General features: G+C 34.2%; 1 protein-coding gene across 17 annotated transcripts in view; it reads left to right on the forward strand.

Moving 5' to 3' along the window:
• Positions 1 to 21,595, forward strand: part of PDE4D (phosphodiesterase 4D) — a 1,194,235-nt gene that overhangs the window by 876,486 nt on the left and 296,154 nt on the right. Inside the window, exon 1 of one of the 17 annotated variants that reach the window (XM_016154330.2) lies at positions 5,009 to 12,741. The exons of the other annotated variants lie outside the window; for them this stretch is intronic. Within the exon in view, the coding sequence (XP_016009816.1) occupies positions 12,653 to 12,741 (89 nt within the window). The 5' untranslated portion in view covers positions 5,009 to 12,652. Of the gene's footprint in view, positions 1 to 5,008; positions 12,742 to 21,595 lie in introns of those variants that run through there. 17 annotated transcript variants of the gene reach the window in all.

The following is a 21,595-nucleotide window of genomic DNA, read 5'->3' on the forward strand; positions in this document are numbered from 1 at the left end:
CATTGAGAGACCAGGGTATGCTTTTGCTCAACCCATGTTACCAATGTTTCAGTGGGACAATCCCGAGGCATGTATATATTGTCCCTCAAAGGGTCCCCAGGAAGATAGAGTTCCATTTGCTCACAGTGGTCACCTACTTATTAATGTACACTTTACTGACTTTTCTCCCTTCCTGTCCCACTTTCCTGTCCCCCAGCTTCCTACAGTCACCTTACTGCCTCTTCTCCAAATGAAATATGCATACCAACACTCTGCAGGGTCTACCTGGAAGGAATTCAACCTAAGACTATTAGACATCCAAATGTTAGTGTTCAAAGGGTTGGGTATAATATCTTAGAAATCAGGGGAAAAGGTCAGGGATGCTGATATGACTGGGAGGCGTAAGTCTTTTAGAAACCTATTTGAAAGCCCTTTGCACAAGACCTGAATATGGGTAGGTTTCTACACATACTCATTCCTTCCTTCTCTGCCTATGTTCTCTTTTACACATGGATACAATGATGCTCATAAATGAACAGTCTGAGCTTTTAGTAGCGGTAATAGCAGACTATCCAGGTAGTAGTAGCTTGAACAGTGATGACACTTTAAGTGGAAGGAAGGGGTCTTGGAAACATCTCCTGAATCTACATTTATATAGGAAGCACACTGTTTTTACATTCTTTATATGTTTATTTGGGCTCATTTTGGAAAAACTGGTGGAGATTATGGAGGGCCGCCCCAAGCCATCCTTTGGTGCCATTGCTTTTTAAGTAATGGTTTGTGTTCATCCATACTTTCCACTTGTCTGGCTCAGGGTTCAGAAGCATGCTTTGTATGACACAGTTGGCTAACAACAAGCAAAGTGAAGACTGTGCTCACTTCCAATCAGTCTTTTAACTGAATGTGAAAACAAATCATTCTCTCATTTTGAGTCAATATCAGATAAAGCACAATTCTTCTTGCATATATCGTTTCACATTCTGGAGTAATTTCCCCTTGGCAGGACTCATTCAGATAATTGCAAATCAGTGGAATCATTTAATTAAATAAGATTTTTATTCTAAGTGAAGAGCTAATTCAAGCACATAAAAATGCCCCAGTTCTCATGACTAAAATGGTAATATTTTTATCAGTGGGTATGATGCAAAAGTTTTAGGTGACTAATACATTTCCAAATGGCACTCATAACCATACTAATATTTTACAGGCATACCTACTTTTATTGTGCTTTGCTTTATTGTGCTTCACAGGCGTTGCATCTTTAACAAATTGAAGACAAGATATTCCACCTGCAAAAATATTATGACTAGCTCTTATTATGATGCTTTATTGCAGTGGTCTAAAACCAAGTCTACAATACCTCCAAGGTATATTTACATAAATAGTTGATCCCTTATTTTTAAGATGGACAATTAAAAATTTTTATTATATTCTCTAATATTTTTTTAATTGAATGAAGAGATTGTATTCATCAGACCAAGAGGGAAGGTTTCTGAAGTTGTGGGGACAAACATAGACGTTGATTTCCTGTTTTGGGACGTTCTTTTTAAAACATTATCATTAAGAAACAACCATGTGGAATATTTCTGTACACATTTAATATCAGAATTAGGATACCAAGTCTGCACGTCAGCCATACCTACATATGCATCTTCTCTAATGTTTGGTAGTCAGTCATTAGAACATGAAGGCTAAGCAAATACTCCTTATGGTTAGCTAGTTGAAGCTCTTGGCTCTTTCTTCTTGTGAAGGTACAGTTGTGAAAATCTCTCTTCACAAGGGGGCGCTGTGCAAATATCTAGCTCTTCATAGAAGAGAATTTCCTTGCAGACTGGCCCAAAGTGGGTCTCTAAATCTATAAAGAGTTCGGCTTCTTTCTCTGCTTTTTATTTCTGATCCTGGCTTTTCTACCTCTTGGGGACAGACTGCTTTGTCTTCTTTAGTTAAATATCTGCGGAGCACATCACACTGCTTCTAATGAATTGTATCCTCTCTGGGTTCTCAGCACTTCTCAACTCTGACTCTTTAACATGTCAGCAACATATAAACTATTTATGAGTCAAAGTGTAAGTTAATATAAATTCAAAAGAGTTTGTTCATGAGCTTTGGTTGAAATCTAATCGAACTAAAAACTTAAAATTCCTGGTGATAAAAAAAGAAATTTGACAGCTCAACTTTTTAGTAACCTATATTTAGTTTAATCTCATTAAAAAAGTAATCCTTATTGATAGATTACAGAAAAAAAAAATGTTTAAAAATGTCTATGATCCTACTACCCAGAGATAACACTGTCAACATTTTGGTGTATATTTTAACTAATTGAGTTTAACTGATAAATATTTTTAAGTATTAGCAATTTTATAACACTTTAATCTTAATATAGTTGCTATATAACATTGTGTAAGCTTCAGGTGACCTACATGTTAATTTTATATACTAATATATTGCAATATGATTGCCATTCCATTATTAGCTAAAACCTCTATCATGGTACATGATTATCATTTCTTTCTTGTGAATGAAATAATTACGATCCGGCCTCTTAGCAAGTCTTATGTTCATAACACAATATTGTTGTCTATAATCACTATGTGGTGCATGTGATCTCCAGGACTTATTTATCTACTAGTTGCAAGTTTGTACCTTTAAACAACATCTATCTTAACCCCAACCCCAGCCTGTGGTAACCCCATTTTACTCTCTGTTTTTATAAGTTTGATTCTTTTTAGATTTCACATGTAATATAATACAGTATTTGTCTTTCTCAGTCTGACAATATAATGTCTCAAGGCCCATCCATGTTGTTATAAGGACAGGATTTCCTTTCTCATGGCTACATAATATTCCATTGTGTGTATCTGTGTGTGCATGTATATACATACACCATATATATAGAAGAGAATTTATGTATTTATGTATGGTGTGTGTGTATATATATATATTTGTGTGTGTAATATATCACTTTATAATCACTTCCTAAAGTATTAAAACTATCATCTTCTTAAAAATGCTACAATGCTTTTTATAGCTATATGTGCTATTGTCACTGAACTGCCATAAAGAGGTTGTACTCGAGTTGCAAATACACATTCTTAAGTGCACCTGAAGAGTTGATTGTCTGAATCTGAGATGCTGTGCTGTCTTCGGAATACCCAAGAGCCCCAGCTAGTTGGGCATGACTCTGCACTACCTGCTTTTCCTTGATTGTTCATTTTCGAGTTTCCAACTCCAAACATGAGCTGAAAGTATTCAGTAATTGTATAAGTTCTTTATTTTCATGGAAACTAAAATTAGGTTTCCTCTGTGACTCTTGTGATGTCATTTGACCTTGATGTGTGCATCTCAAATCGCTGAGAAGATAATAAGCTTACTTTTCATAGGCAAATGAAATAGCAGATGAAAAATAGATTCATTGGTGGTAGGTAGGATTTTTTTTCATTTACTATAAAAGTACAGACTCTTTTTTTGTCCATAAATACTAGACCTAACATTTATTTACATTCATTTTAAAATATAAGAAAAAGAAACAAAAAATAAAACTCACAGAAGAACTAAAAAGTTATCATTTATTGAAATGTCTTCTGGTTTATAGATTTTATAGGACATTTTGTAAAATATCAGTAACTGTGAAATAATCTCATTCTACTATTCCTAACCTACCTGATTGAACTCATAATTTACTAAGAATTACCCTCTATGAAATAATTCAGAAGGCATATTACCTATGACTACATTAGAATAAAACTTCATGGTTTACAATTTTATCACTTAAATGGATATCGATTTTGATAATTCATAACCTTTAAGAATTCAAATTTATTATGTTTACATTACAAAGAAAAAAGTCTTTTCCTCTACAAAGTCCACCCTTTAAAATAGGCTCAATAATAAAGCATAGAGGCTTATAATTGAGGTTCAACATAATGTACAATCCATAAAAATTATTCAGATGAGTCTTATTACAACAATACAGTTCCCATGCTCAAGTCTATATGATAATCACCTATTAAGAAACAATTTCTTAAATGTCATTGGCAGAATGATAGAATCTAAGTGGTAGATATACAGGTGTTCACTGTACAATTCCTTCAACTTCTATGTATTTTTCAAAATTTTCATATGCTATTGTGAAAAAAATCTTTGATATGGCAAAAAATATATTCCATATATATATATATATATATATATATATATATATTTGTCTGAAACAAATGCGATATATCCCATCAAGTCTCTGCTTTAGACATCTATAATTCAACTCATTCTGGGCTGTTGCAGAGCTGACTGCCTTATTTATGACATGTTTATTTTTTTCTTTATTTATAAGAAAAAGATGCCAAGGAACAGCTTGTCAGATTTAATATTGTGGGCACTATTGTTACATTTTATGAAGAAAAACTGACCAGGATATGTTACAGAGATGTTTTTATAATATGAGATTTTTTCCCAGTTGCAAGCCTCTGTAAAGCAGGGTCAGGTACCACTCCATCCCCTTTTTTTGTCTCCTCAGCCACCTCGTACTGCCTTAGACCCACACTCAGCATTAGACATAAAATAAGAACTTCTTCATAAATGTATCTCCCACGTGTCCCTCCCAGTTTAACATATTAAGAATCAACTATCGAAGGAGAGGTGTTCCCCTTGGGCCAGGTGCTTTGAAAGATGCTTTACCAAATACATATCATTTGATTTGTTTTAAATGTTGACCATCTGAAACATTACCTTCTTCTTAATTATAGACTTTTTTTCATAAACAAGAACTGAAGTAATTTTCCATTCCTATAAATATTGTATATTCTTTCTGTTCCCTCTGCCCTGATAATTTTTAAAAATATAAGCCTAGTTCAATTTCTTAAAAGCCTTGAGTTTGCTTTATTAAGCGCCATTTAAGCATGATTGTGTTTACCACTGATCATCAATATGCACCCAGCATAATACCTGACACATAGTAGATGACTAATATATATTTATGAATGGATAGGAGGGCAGAAGGGAAAAAGAAGGGTCAGAGGGAGGGAGGGTAGGGGAAGGAAGTAAAAAGGAAGAATGGATTAGCTATTGAATAAAATTTCATATGGAAACTGATTTACTAGTCCATATCTTTTAATGTTGTGATTTAGTTACAGTCACTGAGTATATCTAGAAAAATACCTGACCCAAGTATTTCATTATCTAGTATCTGATAGTACTTAAAAAATTCACACTTATGGTTTTATTTCTTTGACTGTGATTCGTTTTATTTTCAAATGTAAATTCAGTTCCTTGTGTCATCCTTAACATATATAAAACTAAAATAAGTCTAATTAAGTCACAATTTGCTATAAATCAGTTATTTTGCTTGTTATCACCTGATCAATGAAAAAAACAAAGGTGCCTTCTCAAATTTACTTCTGTAATTTAAAGGGAATAAGTTCAATAGAGGAAGCCTCTAATTTAGAAATGTCTTATTCTTTAAAATTTAGAGATGAGCCAGAGTTTTAATCAAAGCCACATTATCACTTACTAAACTTAGGAAAGTCACTTAACTCCTCTGAACCAATAGAAGTAAAATTTGTGATGGCAGTGAAAGCAATAGCCCCAATTGTGTCTATAATAGGTAGTTTTGAGGGATAGCTAGAAAATGGTACCTTAATTTATACTCATCCTGTTGAGCCACTTAGCACCTACGAACAGACTCAGTAGCACTCCAGGTCAACAGACTAATTTTGTCCCTACAGTTAGAATTTAATGAGCTTGGGTAAACTAACTACGTTGGAAATAAGGTTTGAGATGTACAAAACTGACTTGGACTCAGAGCTTCATCATTTATAATTTATCATATTTATTAGTATATCAGCCAAGTTATTTAACTTTTCTGAGCCTCAGATATTTCATCTATAAAATGACAATTATAATATCCACCTGAGAGCTGGTTAATATTATGTAAGATTATGTAGTTATTGTATATGTTATTCATTCCTTCTATAAAAATCCAAAATTTCCTCCATGACTTAATTTCAAAGAAGGGGCCTGTTCTCATTTATTCCTTCACTTGCTTATATTCTAGGTACATATTGGTTAAGAGTATAGGTATAATCAGAGAGACCTCAATTTACACCTCACATCTGCCACTCCTTGGCTATATTATTATAGAGATAAGTTATTTTAGCTTTCTAAGCCATCATGTCCTGAGTCGTAAAACAAAATAAAAATAAGACCAAGCTCATAGATATATTGTTGTGAGGATAAAAAAAAAAACATATGTTAAGTCTTTACTACAGAATAAATACCAAGTAAGTGGTTGATGCCATCAGAATAAATAAGGAATTAGGGAAGTACCAGGACCTTATGGGAATGTTTACTTCGCAGATTCAGTCAATGCAGGGGAGTGTCAGAAGGAGAAAAGAGACATGGGGTTGCAGACAGGTCAGCAGTAAGTGCCCAAGAATGAAGAAGTTTATGAATGTTGGCTCCAATAGATGGCTATCCAGATTTAGTGAGATATTGAACATTGTCATGGAAAAAATTCACAGTAAGATTGTTGTTATTTAGAGATTCTTGGTATTTAGGGCCTTTTTTCTCTTTTTCCCAAGGGAACAATTTTGTTTCTTAGCCTGGTAATTTCATTCTTGTTTTTGCTGTTTATTAACATAGTTCCAAAAAGCTGAAAGAGGCCATTTCTGTCCTTATTTAGTATGTGATCAACAATGAGAGCAGTATGAGTTGGAATAAGTGTTGCAAACGCTTTCCCACTTAAAAAACCTGTTGTCAGGATCCCATAAGTTTCAAAAAATAAATGAATTTTTTTCTTTAAGTAAGTGAAGCCCAGGATTTTGAACAATTGATAAAATTTGCATCAGCTAATTTTAATAAAATTCCTTGCCATTTATTTATTTATTTATTTATTTAGTACAACTAACAGAACCAACAGAAGGTATTCATGCTGCAAATAAAACGTTAAGATTTTAGAGGATTAACTTTTAAAATATAACGGCTTGATATTCTATCCTTATACACTTAGCATAAAAAGATTTCAAATAAAGGAAAAAGATTATCCATCAAAACTGAAGATTGGTACCCTTTTTAAAACCAGTAAAATCATATGCCTATTTACCATGCTTATGAGGCGACCCATTTTAGACGATAATTTTTAACACTGGAAATGTTTCTAACAGTATAAAAATAATTTTCCTAGTTCCCCAAAAAGCCCACAAACATTATTAGTAACAGCACCTAAAATTTTTTGTGGCATTTTCAAAATGCTTTCATATAAATTACCCTGTTCATAGCACTCAAAAACTCTTTGCCGTGGCTCTCATTTGGATAAGACAGTGAAACATAGCAAAATCAGGAAACAGTGCTCAAGGTCACATGGCAAGTTTATGGCATAACCATGGCTCTAATCCCCTCTACCAGGCTACCATGAATATTTGCCCAATGGGGTTTCATTAAAAAACAAAAACAAAACAAAACAAAAAACAATAGCACCACCACCACCAACAACAACAAGAAACTATTCTGGGACATGCCTGTAATTTATTTGGTCATAACAATGATCGCGTTTTTCCTGTTTTTATTCAATTATTAATTTATTGTGACAATCATGGCTTTGTCAGAGGGAGCATCTAAAGAAAGAACAAATAAGTAAGTCCCACCTAAATGACCCATGCCGAATGGGTCATTTTTGCCCTTATTTAGGAAGATAAAAAAGTATATGATGTAGGTGGTACATCTTATTTTCAGGTAGTGTAGAAATTATCGGTTCGCTCATTTATTAAACGTTACTGTGACTTATTTTTTCAGGCCATTTACTAGGCACTGGGAATCGAGGGAGAAAACAGATGTGATCTATGTGCTAATAATGTTTAGGTCTATCAGGGAAGCCAGACATTGAACAAGTAATTACAAATGTGCTGCCAGTGACAAAGAGGAAGTTCAGAGTGCTGTGGAGATATCTCCTGGTATGGAAAAGCAGGGGAGGCCTTCCGGAGAAAGTGGCTTTCGAGATGAAATTCTATACCCACCCTTTACTCACTAGTCCATAGCTATGGAGGATTTTTTTCAATCTGTATTAATGAATACAATATTGAAAATAAATAATTTTTCTGACTTTAAAAATCTTCACATACCAAAAAATGTATAGACAATCACTGACCCCAGAAGACTTTTACACACATTTAAAAACATGTTTAGTTCTTTATTTCAAGTTATTTGTCTATATTAACTTTAAATCTTTTTAAAATTTGACTCTAAAAATATTTCTTGTTGACTACTTGAAAGAAATCTCCCCGGACTCTCAATTACTTGGTAGATATTTAAGATACTTAATAAACATAAAATATATTTCCCTTTCCTTCCATTTCTTCCTCCTTGAATTTTTTCCTTTAACCTCCATTTATCCAAGTATTTAGAAGGCACTTGATGTCTTATTGGATAGAACTGGCTTGATTCAATTATATCCGAAATTGCTAAAACATTCCTAAAAATACTCTAATTTAGATGAAAATCTGATATGCATAGCAAAGTATTTTCATTCACAATCTACATTTTTATTTGTTGTTTATTCTTATATTTAATAATGCCTCATCATTTGTTTTATATTTATGACTTAATAATTTTAGCTTCTTAATTACATTTTATTTCTGTTTGGGTCCTGAGACATATATGATTAAAGGTTGTATTTGTAGCAGCTTGAAACACAGAGAATGCTTTCCTAATATTCTTAAGGCTATGGGGGCATCTCAATTCTGTTAGCATTCCACTGTGTTATACCTTACCTTATAAGATAATAGTCCTCTGTTTCAGAAATGAAATAATTGACCTCTACATCAAGTAGATACATATAAGATTAGAAATGACTATTTGAAAGCGATTCACAGAAAATGATAGCATTATTTTACAGCATTTCAATTTGGAGTATAAGTGATAGTTGATTATGATAATATGTTAATGTAATAAAAAACCTTATTTAAACCACAATTACTTACACTGAATGAATACTAGCTTTCAGAAATGCTCAAGTCTGGTTATAAAAATTTTTTTTTGATATACTCTCTTGCAGCCGATCAAATAGGGTTATTATAATGAAACTCTTATCAGAGGTAGCTGATCAATAAAAATGAAATGTAAATGAAGTGAAGTTGTTTGCTTCCACATTAACTTCTACTACCTTTGAGTCTGTGGCCAGCAACTATTTCAAAATACAGCATTATCCTGAACCTTATCTCTGCCTACTCTGGTTTCCTGAGGCAATGTATTTCAACATAATGCAACTTCGTTAATTAACTGTTTCTCTGAAGTTTAGCTCAAACCTTCTTCCTCCACCTGTCAAACAGTGACTTGGTGTGAAAGCAAATGCCTTGCGTGTATTATGTTTAAATTCTCCCACTTTTAAATGTGGGATTTTCGATTTGATTTATAGTAGCTAACTCCTATAAAGGAAATTCTGAGTTTCTGTCATCAGATATCAAACCCCAAATTTGCCATTTGTAACATCTGGAATCTTGGATCCAAAATCCCAGAAATATTCAAGAGGCAAAGATATCTTGTCTAGAGCCCTGCAGAATACAAAACCTAGGTTACTAAGAGGAGGTGGGCATTTTGCTGAGATTTTAGGGAGGCTAAGAATTATGTGGATAACAGTTGGGTGGAGGCAAAGTTCAAATTTCTGAATCTGGTTTTTCCCTGAGATATAAGTTTAGTTTCCAATGTATAAGAGTTTATCTCAGGTATGGAACTTTTCTCATTGCCATTTAATCATGCTTTTGCTAAAAATTCTTCTGGAAAATAAATACTTAGTATATGACAAATTAAAATAGTCAAAAGATTTCTACTTCATTTTCTGTTCTATCCTTTGTTTATTATACATAAAGTGAAAGTTATAAACAGCTGTTTGAAATATAATGATAGCAAAGGTTCATCCTAGCAAACATCTTATTTAATTAAAAAAAAAATTTAATTGTCTAAATTCTCAAGTCTGTAAAGTACTAGCCAGTTTCTCAAAAACAATATTTTACTTGAAATCAAGTAAAATATTATTTATACTTGAAATCAAGGCTTGAATTTGCTCATGATTAATCTCAGAAATAAGTAGCTTATTTCCATGACCTTGCTGAGGCCTCGTAACCTAAGGGGGATTATGCGTAACAGTACAGAAGAAATGGGAAGGAGGAGGTAAGTAATTATTTAAGGAAGAAAATAACATTAACATTGGTAGATATTTCTTCTATCTTTATCTAGTTTCACATTAGGAAAAAGGACCAAATTTTTTTGGTCACAATTTCACATTTATACTTCCATTGTTTTTATCTTGCTAGACTGTTCTAGATGTCTGCTTTTAAGAAGCAGGGATGGGGAAGGTATGGAGGGGGAGAGTAGAAGAAAGAAATGTTTGACAATGATATAAAAGACAATTTTGCATCTCTTTCAGTGTACATTTATTTTATAAAAAGACAGATGTCCTATGCATCTTCATTCTACATTATTATTATTCCCTTATATTTTACCAATTAGATACCAATTAACAGGCCATTCTTTTAAAAATGTAAGTTGGTGTAAAGACAACTATTAGTCAGAATACCTCTTGCTAGCTTTAGCCTGGATGAGAAGATGGGAACACTGCAAGGAACATTTTTCTGTTTCTAAAGTTGTGTGTATGAACTGAAGCTTTCATTTTCATAAACCAGGATGCTGCTTCACTTATAAAATTTAAAATGCTACTGGAAAGAATGAAATCTTTGTATTGCATGGAAAGTGAAAGAAGTAAATCTTCACAATATCTTTTCTCCTGCTCTCTCGCTTATTTTTGTGTCTCCCACCCCCTTCAGTCCACACTAATCCACCCCACCCTGCCAGCTTTCAGAGACATCTCCCCGCCTCACCCAGACTCCCAATTCTCTTATAATGGATAACTTCAGTCTCAGGTGAAGCCATTCTACTAAACACCAAGTTGTTCAGCACTGTGTCAGCTTGACCAAGAATGTTTGCATTTCCTAATAGCTGTCCTGACGTGGAAATTAAATAGTATAGAAATAATAATAGTGGAATTTCATACACCAAAAATACAGGCTGGTATAGGTATGGGCCTCCTTTCAGTCCTCCTCAAAGATTACCAAGAAGGTGACTACAAATTTTGCCCTTGTGAAATGTGGATTTACATACAAAAACAAATAGGTGTAGTTTGCGAAGCGTTAAAATATCACCAGTTGATTCAGAGAGAATGTATTTATTTTTGAACTCTTGGCTTCCCAAGGTTGCTGCTGTTCAGTCAGCTATCATTTACTTACCCACTCTTTTAGCCCATCTGTCAGATAACAAAGAGGTGAAACTGTAAAATGTTTTCTGTTACTCATTCCCAAAGCTGATATGGAACCTGCAATGTTCTCAAGAACCCTTGGTGTACTGGATGGTGTTGTGAAAATGATTGTCATGTTTACTGACTTGAACTTTTGTGTAAACTTCATGAATATTTTGGACTCCTTGGGTACATAAGAGATAGATTGGGCTGTGGGAGTGTCACAACGTTTGGCAGATATAGTGGTGATCGCTAAGTTCAACTATTGGTCAGTTTTGTCTAGTTCAGAGTGGGTTAAACTCACTCTCGGGCACTCCAAGCCTCTCTAATCTTATCCCAGAGAAGTGGAGCTCTGCCTTGGTTTACAGTTGAGGTCACCAGTGGGGCAGTGTTTGGACAGGGACTGATGGAATTATGCTGCATTGTTAACATTAAATACCACTTGGTGGTGAGGACTGATGACGGCAATAGGGTCCTCTGACTCTGAACATAATATCTTGAAATGTATGCCTCCTCAAAATGTGCTGTACTCATAAAACATGTGAAGGGCTGTATTTGGTTTTCATCATTTATTTAATTTGAAAGAAAGTTGTTTTAAGGAATTTATCACAGAGTTAAGAAATGTTTCCAGGGAATAGGAAATGGACAAGAAAATTGATCTTTGTTGTCAAAGTCGTGCATTGTAATTCACTCTGCAAGGTGACACAGTATCTCCTTGAGGGAAAAGCTGCCAAAAACTTTGAAAGTGATCTGCCTGTTTTCTTCTCACACTGACTTGCAGGGAGGTGCTGGTATTTTTGAGCCGATTAAATCCTTGTGGAAAGTTTGCTAATAATGATGTTCAACACTGTTATTAAGAAAAGTTGAAATAAGGAAAATGATATTTGGCAGTTAGTTTGTGACATTTACTAATCTTTGTCAAATTTCCCAGTCATAGGCCTGTATTTACTTTTTTTTGTTGTTGTTTTAGCAAAGGCCCTCTGTTTACTTTGTTTTTTTAACTTCACACTTGATAAAAAGGTTCACCCACTTCAATTATACCTTTCACTCTGTGTGTATTGTGCTTTTCAGGAGTGGCATGTGACTATGCTGTTTAATCAGGGCTATATTTAAAAACAAATTTGCAAGGGAGCCTTACTCACGTTATTAATGAGATAAGGTCTGAGTGAAGCAAGCTCTGTCGCAAAGGGCAAGTGTCACGCTGCAGGAAGTCCTGGCCATCCTTTCCAGCCCCGCTTCAGCCAGCCCGCCACCTCCCTGTCAGTGCATACCACCACACAGAGGAAATGCCCTCAGGCAGCCACAAGTGCCTCCTGCTCAGTTTGGGGCCCTTAGGTCCCAAGACCCTACACCAACCCTGATTTCCCACTGTTTCCAGTGATCCTGGCACCTTCTTTACAAATGGCTTTTGTTTGGGATCTTCAGGGAGCCACAGTACTAGGACCATCTCCAAGAGCTAAATCAAGATTGCGTTTCTCAAAGTCCTACAGGTATTGCTCTTTACTTTTTGTAGCTGGTAGGAATTTTTTTTTTTTTTTCATCTGCCTCTGTAGCTTTATGTCCCATGCAAATAAACTTTGGCTCTGCATTGGTCTATTCAACTTATAATGTGTATTCAATTAGCAGTGTAAGCAATATGAACTAAGAAGACATGAACCTTAAAATAGTTGGGTGTGTGTACAAACCTGCAGAAGTAGAAGGGAGTTGACTAACTTTAAAAGCTGCTTTGAGAAATTAAATCGTGAGCTCAAAAAAAGCTTTTCTATTACTGTTGTCTGGATAACAATTGTATTAGCATGCCTAAAGAGCTTAAATAGCCAAAACTGGTCATACTTTCAGTCAGCCCTTTAAGTGTCAGGAAAAAGTTCTTGTTTAATCAAACAAACAAGCAAGCAATAACAACAAACACTATTGTGTTGTTTATAAGTGTTTCAGGGTATGTTTACCTGGGAAAGCGGAAATTTTCTCTGTGGTCTAGGTGATAATTCAGAGTTTTAGTCTTATTCAGGAGAATTAGACACCATGAAATCAAAGTAAATATGTCGTTTATCTTCTATTTCTAAAGATTTCCATAGAAATCATATAAAAAATCTTGACCTCATGACCTCAATAAACATCTTTGTTTTTATTCAAGTTAGTTTATTTTAATAAAATAACTAGAAATGAAAGAAGATACAAAGAAAATTTTTTTATTTCTTTGCTTTAGTATTCTATGTGTTTAAAAGGAAAGGATTGATACCTCACACATTTTTTGTTTCTAATTGGTTAGTCTGTAGCACTAAAAGCAATTTCAACAGAAGCAAATAGAGGCGAGGTTGTTTGCAAAATCTCCAGAATCAAGTCTTTGTTATTTAAGCCAAATGCAATATATCTAGAAAATACAAAGTCTCTTGAGAAGCGTGCATTAAATCTGGATTAAAATGCATCCTGATTTACATGTGTAGAAAACATTCAAAATTGGGATAAAAATAATTCATGAAAATTATTTATTTACTTTAGACAGTATGGAAGATAGTGCCCTTGGGATTTTTTAGGGAACTGTAAAATCAGATAAATCAAATCATAAATCTCATTAGTAACAATGCATAAGCAAAATTTGACAAGGAATAAATAAAAGTTAGCAGCTAAAAGTGTAAGTAATACCTCCATTTATTTCTATTTCAAAATAAAAATACCATTTATTTTTATTAATTATGTTAATTTGTCACAGTTATGAATATGGTTCATCATTAGAAATTAATGCCTACTGTATGCTTTACAGTCTACTGAATGTACGTCTCATGCTTATTTGCATCTCATGCTTATTATGTGCTAAGTTGTATGCTCATCAAAGATTTGTGAGCAGTGCTATGCATATTTCTAATAGATGGTGCTTCTAACTCCTCATCAGGGAGAACGGATAACAGTTTGCTAAATATCATAAATATCAAACTGCTGGGTAGAGTAAAAGCAATGACATGTTCGACTAAAGAATTTTAGAAGTCTTAAGTACTCAGAGGTTAAGCTCTACCGTATGATTTACAGATAGCTTATGACACTTGCCTTCTTCGTCTGATAGAAATTTCTTTTGTTCAAGTTCTGATCTTTTCCAAAATACAAAAAGCACTAGAATATCTCAATAATGAGTTTTCCATGTATTTAAATGTCCTGTGATTGTAGTTCCAACAAGGCGCTTTCATAACAAATTTAAGAGGTGAGGACGACACCCCAAATAGCCGCCATGAGCCAGTCTTTGCAGCTTGAGCATCTTTGTCCCTCATTCATTCAGTTTTAATTTGAACATTAATTGCCCATGTAATAATTATTTCTGTGTACCACCTTCACTGTTCTGTGGATCCTAATTTGACTCTCTATTTGAAACATAAATTTCAGGCTCCCTTACATGCAGCAGGAGAGCCGTTAATGCATATTTGATGAAGCATCTTGCTGCACTCTCCTAGCTGGTATCACCCCTTTATTTGCAAAATCAACTTGTTGCTATGATTAGGGCCTGTCACAGACCAAGAGTTCAGTGGATGGTTAGGAGGTTAGGAGGGCAGTAAGCCCCTCTGGGCTCACATTTTCAGAGGCCCCTCATTGCTCAAAAGGAGATTATGCATTCAGCTACAACTATACACTGGTAATAATGAAAAAAGGCATTTATCACATAGCTTTAAGTGTTTAATAGATAGATGAACCACCTCAAATGCATTATGATCAATATATGTAGGTATGTGTATACACATACACACGTGCTCAAGCACAATTAAATTCTGCAATTATCATCTAAATGGTAGTTTTATTGCATAGCAATCCTGTAGTTAAAGGTGTTATTTAATGTAAACATTTAAAAAACCCACAACTTTGCGATACTGGTTTTGCATATCTTCATTTTTTAAAAAGTATACAAGATCCTTAAAACATGGAAGTAGCTTAAGATTATCTCGTTCTTTGAAAGGCTGTGAATTTGATTCTGCTGTGGAAGCAACTGAAATAATGGGGCATTGGCCAACATTTCTTCTTTGAATTTCTCCTTTACAGGATTGGTTAAAGAACAATATTTATATACTGTAAAAACTTCAAATGTGTCTAGTATGCCATTTTTTTTCTTTGAAGATTGAACAAATATTAATACAAGATACTGGGGATACACTTAGCTCTTAGCTGGAATATTTTATTCTTTGGTGTTATTTTCAGTCCTTGGTAGTGTTCAGGATAAAGGAAAGGCAAGTGAGTAAACTGTGAAATAAAGTTAAAGAGTCTGATTTATTAAAGTAATAGCAAATCATATACATTTGGTGAGTGTTGATCCCTGAGGAATACTTACGACATTGGACAATTATTCAGTACTTAAAACTGATTTGTAAGTAGTTTTTCAATGATGACAAATCTTTGTCTTTTGTGGGTAAAACATATTTTTAGAAAAAGTCAAATATGGTTAATATATAGATTGTTAAGCCATATTCGATTTGATGAAGAGAGAGAAGGAAAGAGAGATGGAGAGGGAGATTTATATTAGGGAGGAGGCTGATTTTCCTCTTGGACCTGGAATGAGTGCAAATCATTACTTTAGAGCTGAATCTCTTATATCCATTTTAAAAGAGAGGGAGAAATGATGCGTTCATGCTGGATTTAAGAAAATAATGTGAGGGAATATATATTAGAGGCTTCAATATAGTACCTTTCAAATTTGGGAGGAAATGATCTGAGAAGCAAAGGAAGAATAAGAAACCAAGATAAGACATAGGTTGGTGAACTCTGACAATTTCACAAGGGAACACTAGGACATTTTTTTTTATATATATATATATATCATTGTTTAAAATTATAGTCATGTTTAAGGAAACTTTAAACAGAAGTTATTCTACCAATAGTCTTGTCTTCCAACCCAAACAGTACTTTCTACTTTTTGTCTTGACAGAAAGGGATGTTAAAAGGAACATTTTATGTGGTGATTATGGAGCAGATGCTATGCAAATAGAAAAGAAAGTCATCCAAGGTACATTTAAGTGTAGAGTAAAGATGATTCCAATAGTATCTCACTGGCCAGAAACAAAGAAGATATTCTTATTTTCTTGCCTCTTATACTAATAGGTGTCGTGGGATATACTATACAATTAAAATTCTCAGAAAATCTCCAAATCTCTTTTTTGCCAATAGCTTCAACATCTTTCCTTGCTCTAGCATTCTAAGAACTGCCAAATAGGTGATTAATTAAACTCATTTGAACATACTTATGCGTCTTGTAGAAGAGCTAACAAGTAAAAACTTTAAATGTGAAATAGACTGACGAGTAGAAAGAAGAATTAGCAATAAGATTGAGAAACACAAGCACAAATGATATTTAGGTGATTAAAAGATAGAGCAATAAGTGCTAACACAAAAAAGCACTAGGTGACCTTAGATTAGCTCCTGTGCTCTTAGACAGTTATGCTCAAATCTCCAACTTTGATCTGGAGATTTTATAGTATCTGAGTGGGGACTATACAAGAATATGGTCTCTTAGTTATTTTTTGTTACTACCAGGATATCAGTGGCTGTGAAATTAAACCTCATAAAGACCACTACAAAGTGCTGACTAGAGCCTGAGCCTTAGACAAATGAGGGCTACCAACAGATCAATATATTGGGAAGTAATTTTTCTAAGTATCGCTTTAGTACTTCCTATTGTATAGCATTTAAAAAAAAAAAGATTATCAGATGTAAAAGATGTGCTAACTGTTGTTTTTAGTGCCCTACAGCTGAGGATGGGTATAATTACCACCAAATAAAAGAGGAAAAATTGAAGGTTCAGGGATCAGAGGCCACACACATATGTGGTCAGAAAGTCAAGTAAGAATAATACCTAATTTACACTTGGAACTTCCTATATGCCAGACAATGTTTCCAAGGCTAAATGTGCATTATCTCATGTTATCTATCCCTCAAAACGCACCACAAGGTAGACCTAGCATTGCCTTTATTTGACAGATGAGGAAACTAGGCAGAGAAAGTTTAAAAAACTTGCCCAAGTTTGAACCCTGGCAATCTGTCCTAGAGCCTAGAATTCTAAATAGTCACTCTTCTATTTCTCATTTGCTGACAAGATCCTCTCCTTACCACAAAAAGAGGAATTCCATAATGGGAAGTATAATTCTAATAGACCTACTTTACTTAACTCAGAATCTTTCTCTGAAGTAAGAATCCTCATAATTTGATATAAAACAGAGCTTAGTAATCAATTAAAATATAAATTTATTAAATACTATCTAAACTGAACTTAGTTGATATTGATTTAAAGCAATGTTAAACAAAAATATCATAATATATGTTTTCTTATGCTGAAAAAAAAAAAAAAGAAACTAATCGGTGATTTTATATGGCCTGCTTCCACTCTCTCCCTAGGTTTTGCTTTGTGGGCTCATTTTATATGGCCCAGACATTGGTCATATATCTGTATTTCACTGCCAAAATGTTCCTCCTTGGCCAGCTGTTCAAAGTAACCAGAAGACTCTGAGCTGAAGAGGTCAACTTCATCCTGTATCATGCCAATTTATTCCATTGACATTGTCTTGAATATTAAACTGAACTTCTTAATGACATTCCAAATTGTAAGTAATATTAGCTAAATTAAAAATGAGAAAAGTAGTTACCTTATAGGCAACACAACAGTCATTATAAGAATAACAATATGGTTAACAATTATTACACATGTGGGAGAAACAGCATGGTATGGCCAGGAGACTGGCTTTGGAGCCAAATAGACCAAACTTGAATGCCAACTCTGCTGCTCTCCTGCCTGGGTGATTCTCTAACCTCCAGTTACAAATCCCATGTCTGTAAATGGAAAATAAAAATTCCTGCTTTGAAGGATAACTGTGCCCTTAAATGAAATATGTACATAAAATTAGGCCTGCCTACTACCACTTTTATAGCACTTTTTTATAGTTCCCTTATCATTTCACCAATTTTTTTTTTTTTTTGGTCAAAAAAATTTAGAGGTTAACTGTTTTCCTTGGGACCACTCTTGGTTACAGAATAGTATAGTACAGATGGCTTATAAACAATTCCCTAGTAAGCAACTTTCACATATAAACAGCCTCACCTTCAGAACGGGGTGTGGAGTAATGGTTGAGAGCTGGTTGGCTCTACAGCCACACTGCTGAGGTTCCAATTTCCACACTTTCATGCACAACTGTGAGACATTGGGCAAGCAGCTTCAGCGTGCCTTAGTTTCTTCACCTGTAAAAGGGCATGCGTATCTGAGCCATACATAATGCCTGGTACATAACACTTGACTGTTATTACTAGAACGTAAGCTCCATATGGCAGCAATTTTTGGGTTTTTTTTTTTGCTCAACTTTCTGTCAACAATGCCTGCAAGTGTGTATGGCATATAGTAGGTGCTTGATGTATGTATTGAATGAATGAGCCAATCAGCAAGTGTTTTTAGACCCCTGACAAGAGTGGGCATACTCTGCTTCCTTTCCCAATATTCATGGTACAGAGAGTTAAAGAGTTAAAGCTGAAGAGACCCAAGAGTTCATCAGCTCAAACTCATCATTTTAGATTAAAAAACCTAAAGGCTTCTCTAGGTCTTGACTATGTGAAGTGAATTAAATGCAAAAGACATGCATGTAAGCCACATACCAAAAAGACTTGGGAGCAAACCTGAGAAAGGTAAGCTTTGTGTTGGGCTAATGGAATAAACTCTGTAAAGGTAAAACCAACGTGACCATGAATAAAATGCTCAAGTACACTCAGAATTCATATAAAAGATGAATACATTCATTCAGAGACTATTGGTTAAATGCCTGTAAGACTGATCAGTAGTGTGCTAAATAATATTAACAGTCAGTTCTCTCTGAAAACACCAAAAAAAAAAAAAAAAAAGCTTATTCATAGTATTTGATAATCAGTGTGACAAAAACTTTCCCATCAGACAATGTCAAGCAGGGGACACTAAATGTGTAGTTGGCAAGAGAAGCAGATAGCACATACAGATACAATAGATTTACATGACCTCAAGAACATAGATAACAGTAAAATGTAGTCAAATTGTTAGGTAGTGATGAGTTTTGAATATTTATTACCATTCATTTTAATAATATTTAATTGTAAGTTTATAGACTTTAATTTTTAATTTTTAATAGTTGTTCGATGTAACAACCAACTTATAAACATTCCTGAAAATTTAATAGTTCTCTTTTGCCAACTGGTGTGGACAGCTGCAGCATGTCGCTGTGACTGGTGCTTTATTTTTACCTAATATGGATATAATGAAGATAAAAATGGAGGCGGTCTCTGCTTCATAAAGCTTACATTTTAGTGGAGAATGGCAGAAAATAAACATGTTAACAACTAAATACAATAAAATAGGGACTGAAATAAGAGATTCTGCTTGAGGAAGCCAAGGAAGTCTTCATTAAAAAACATGACTATTTATTAATATTTGAGTTGAAACTTATCCATTCCATGTATTTGCAAGTAAATTTGAGTCCTAATTAGACAAGGCGTAACTCAGAATGGCACCGAGTCAATGGAACCATATGAATATTGACATCATTACTGACTGTTCTTGGTCGGATCAGACTCCAATCTCTTAAATTTGTCTTTGCTTCACCTTTATTGTGAAAAATATGAGGAGGAGTAAGAGGAAGAGGAGGAGCAGTTTACAATATACATTTTATTACATTATTTTATGTAACCATCAAAATGAAATAATGTAGAAAACAGTAAAGTAAAAAAGTTGGAAGTTAAAACTTAATACCAGTAATATGTTCTGGAGTAGTACTTTTTTTCTTTTATCTGTCCACATCTGCCCGCAAAACATAGTTGTCATAAGCTAAGAGTAATTACATGATGTATTTATTTTCAAACGTCATCATACAAATTTAAAATCTTGGATTAGAAGGAAAGCCAACCAGAACCAAACTTTTCTGTAACACATAAATTTTTAGGATACTGCCTGTAAAATATTGTGCTTCTAACGCTTGTTGCTTGATCCCTTTTGACAATTAACTTACCTTTAACTGATTTGTGAATTATCCACTGAAAGTTGCAATGGATAAAAGAATGTAATAGCAGAATTTTTTTTTATATAGGATAACAAAATAGATTGGCTGGGAGGAAGGTTTAACTCTGAAAAATATCCTTAGTTTTTCAGAAAATTTTCTTTTTACATAGTGTTTATATAGAGAGAGAATGAAAAACTAGTTGAATCTGATTAGTGTTTTCATCCAAAGGGAAAATTTATGTCCTGTTGAAGAATCACATTAATTTAATGACGTAAATACATTCTCTAGTGAAAGGGTGGTCACTTTAGGGGAGAGAAAAACGTAACAAAAAGATCCTTCTGCCATCTTTCTGTTGTACCTGACAAAAAGCTCTCATCCATGGGTTCCAGAAAGTATCATCGCCCTGATGTCAGATAAGCTAAAGGATGAAAATGTTATTCATAAAAGTTTTTTTTTCTAAATCTTACTATTTCCCAGAAAATTACTACAAGAATCTTTATTACAAAAATAAAAACAAACAAACAAACAAAACATCTCTTTGTCATAAAGTCATAAAGTTCAAAATGTCTTGAGCAAAAGCAGCTTACAGTTGCCACTAGTGCTGCTGGTGGGTATGTTTTTGTCGTGTCTTTCCTTGTCAAGGAGAGAGAAATGACTCTGTACAACTGTTGTTTTTTTGTGTGTGTTGCTTTCCTAATGGTTGTCTGAGATACTCAGGGGCAAGAAACATTAGCTGAATCCTCCTAAAGAAATTCATGTGGGCTGAGACAACAGAAACTTCAGGTAGATCTGACTTACAGAAATGTGAAGAAAAGGAAAAAAGGAATTATTGCCTGGGGCAACAAATTATCTTGTGTTTTGGAATGAATTTAAAAGGCTTAAATTTGTGTTATCTCTACATAACTTAAAAGTATATATTTTGCCTTCCCTGTGTTGATGGGGGTGGGGCGGGGTGGGGGGGGAGGAACTCTTTCTTTGTTATTTATATGTAAACCCTTAGTGCTCTATAAGAAATCATTTGGTATGAGAAGATAGGTGTGAATGTGCAATGGTGTGAAAAAGAAAAAAAATGCTTAGCCGTTTTTTATTCATATAACCAGCACTCAGATCAAGGAAAAAAACATTATTAGCTCCCCAAGATACCCCCTAATGTTCCCCTCCAGTCACTATGCTCCCAAACATAACTACTATCCTGATTTCCAAGAACATGGCCTTGTTTTGTGTGCTTTTGAACATATTCTGGACTCATACAATGAAGTCTTCTGTTTTGGCTTCTTTCAGCCATCACTGTGAAAGTGAGATACACCTGTATTGTTTTGTGTGGTTGCCGTTTATTATTCTCATTGTGATAGTATTACATCAAGAGAAT

This window comes from Rousettus aegyptiacus, unplaced genomic scaffold (genome assembly GCF_014176215.1).
Source record: "Rousettus aegyptiacus isolate mRouAeg1 unplaced genomic scaffold, mRouAeg1.p scaffold_m13_p_8, whole genome shotgun sequence".
NCBI classification, from domain to species: Eukaryota; Metazoa; Chordata; class Mammalia; order Chiroptera; family Pteropodidae; genus Rousettus; species Rousettus aegyptiacus.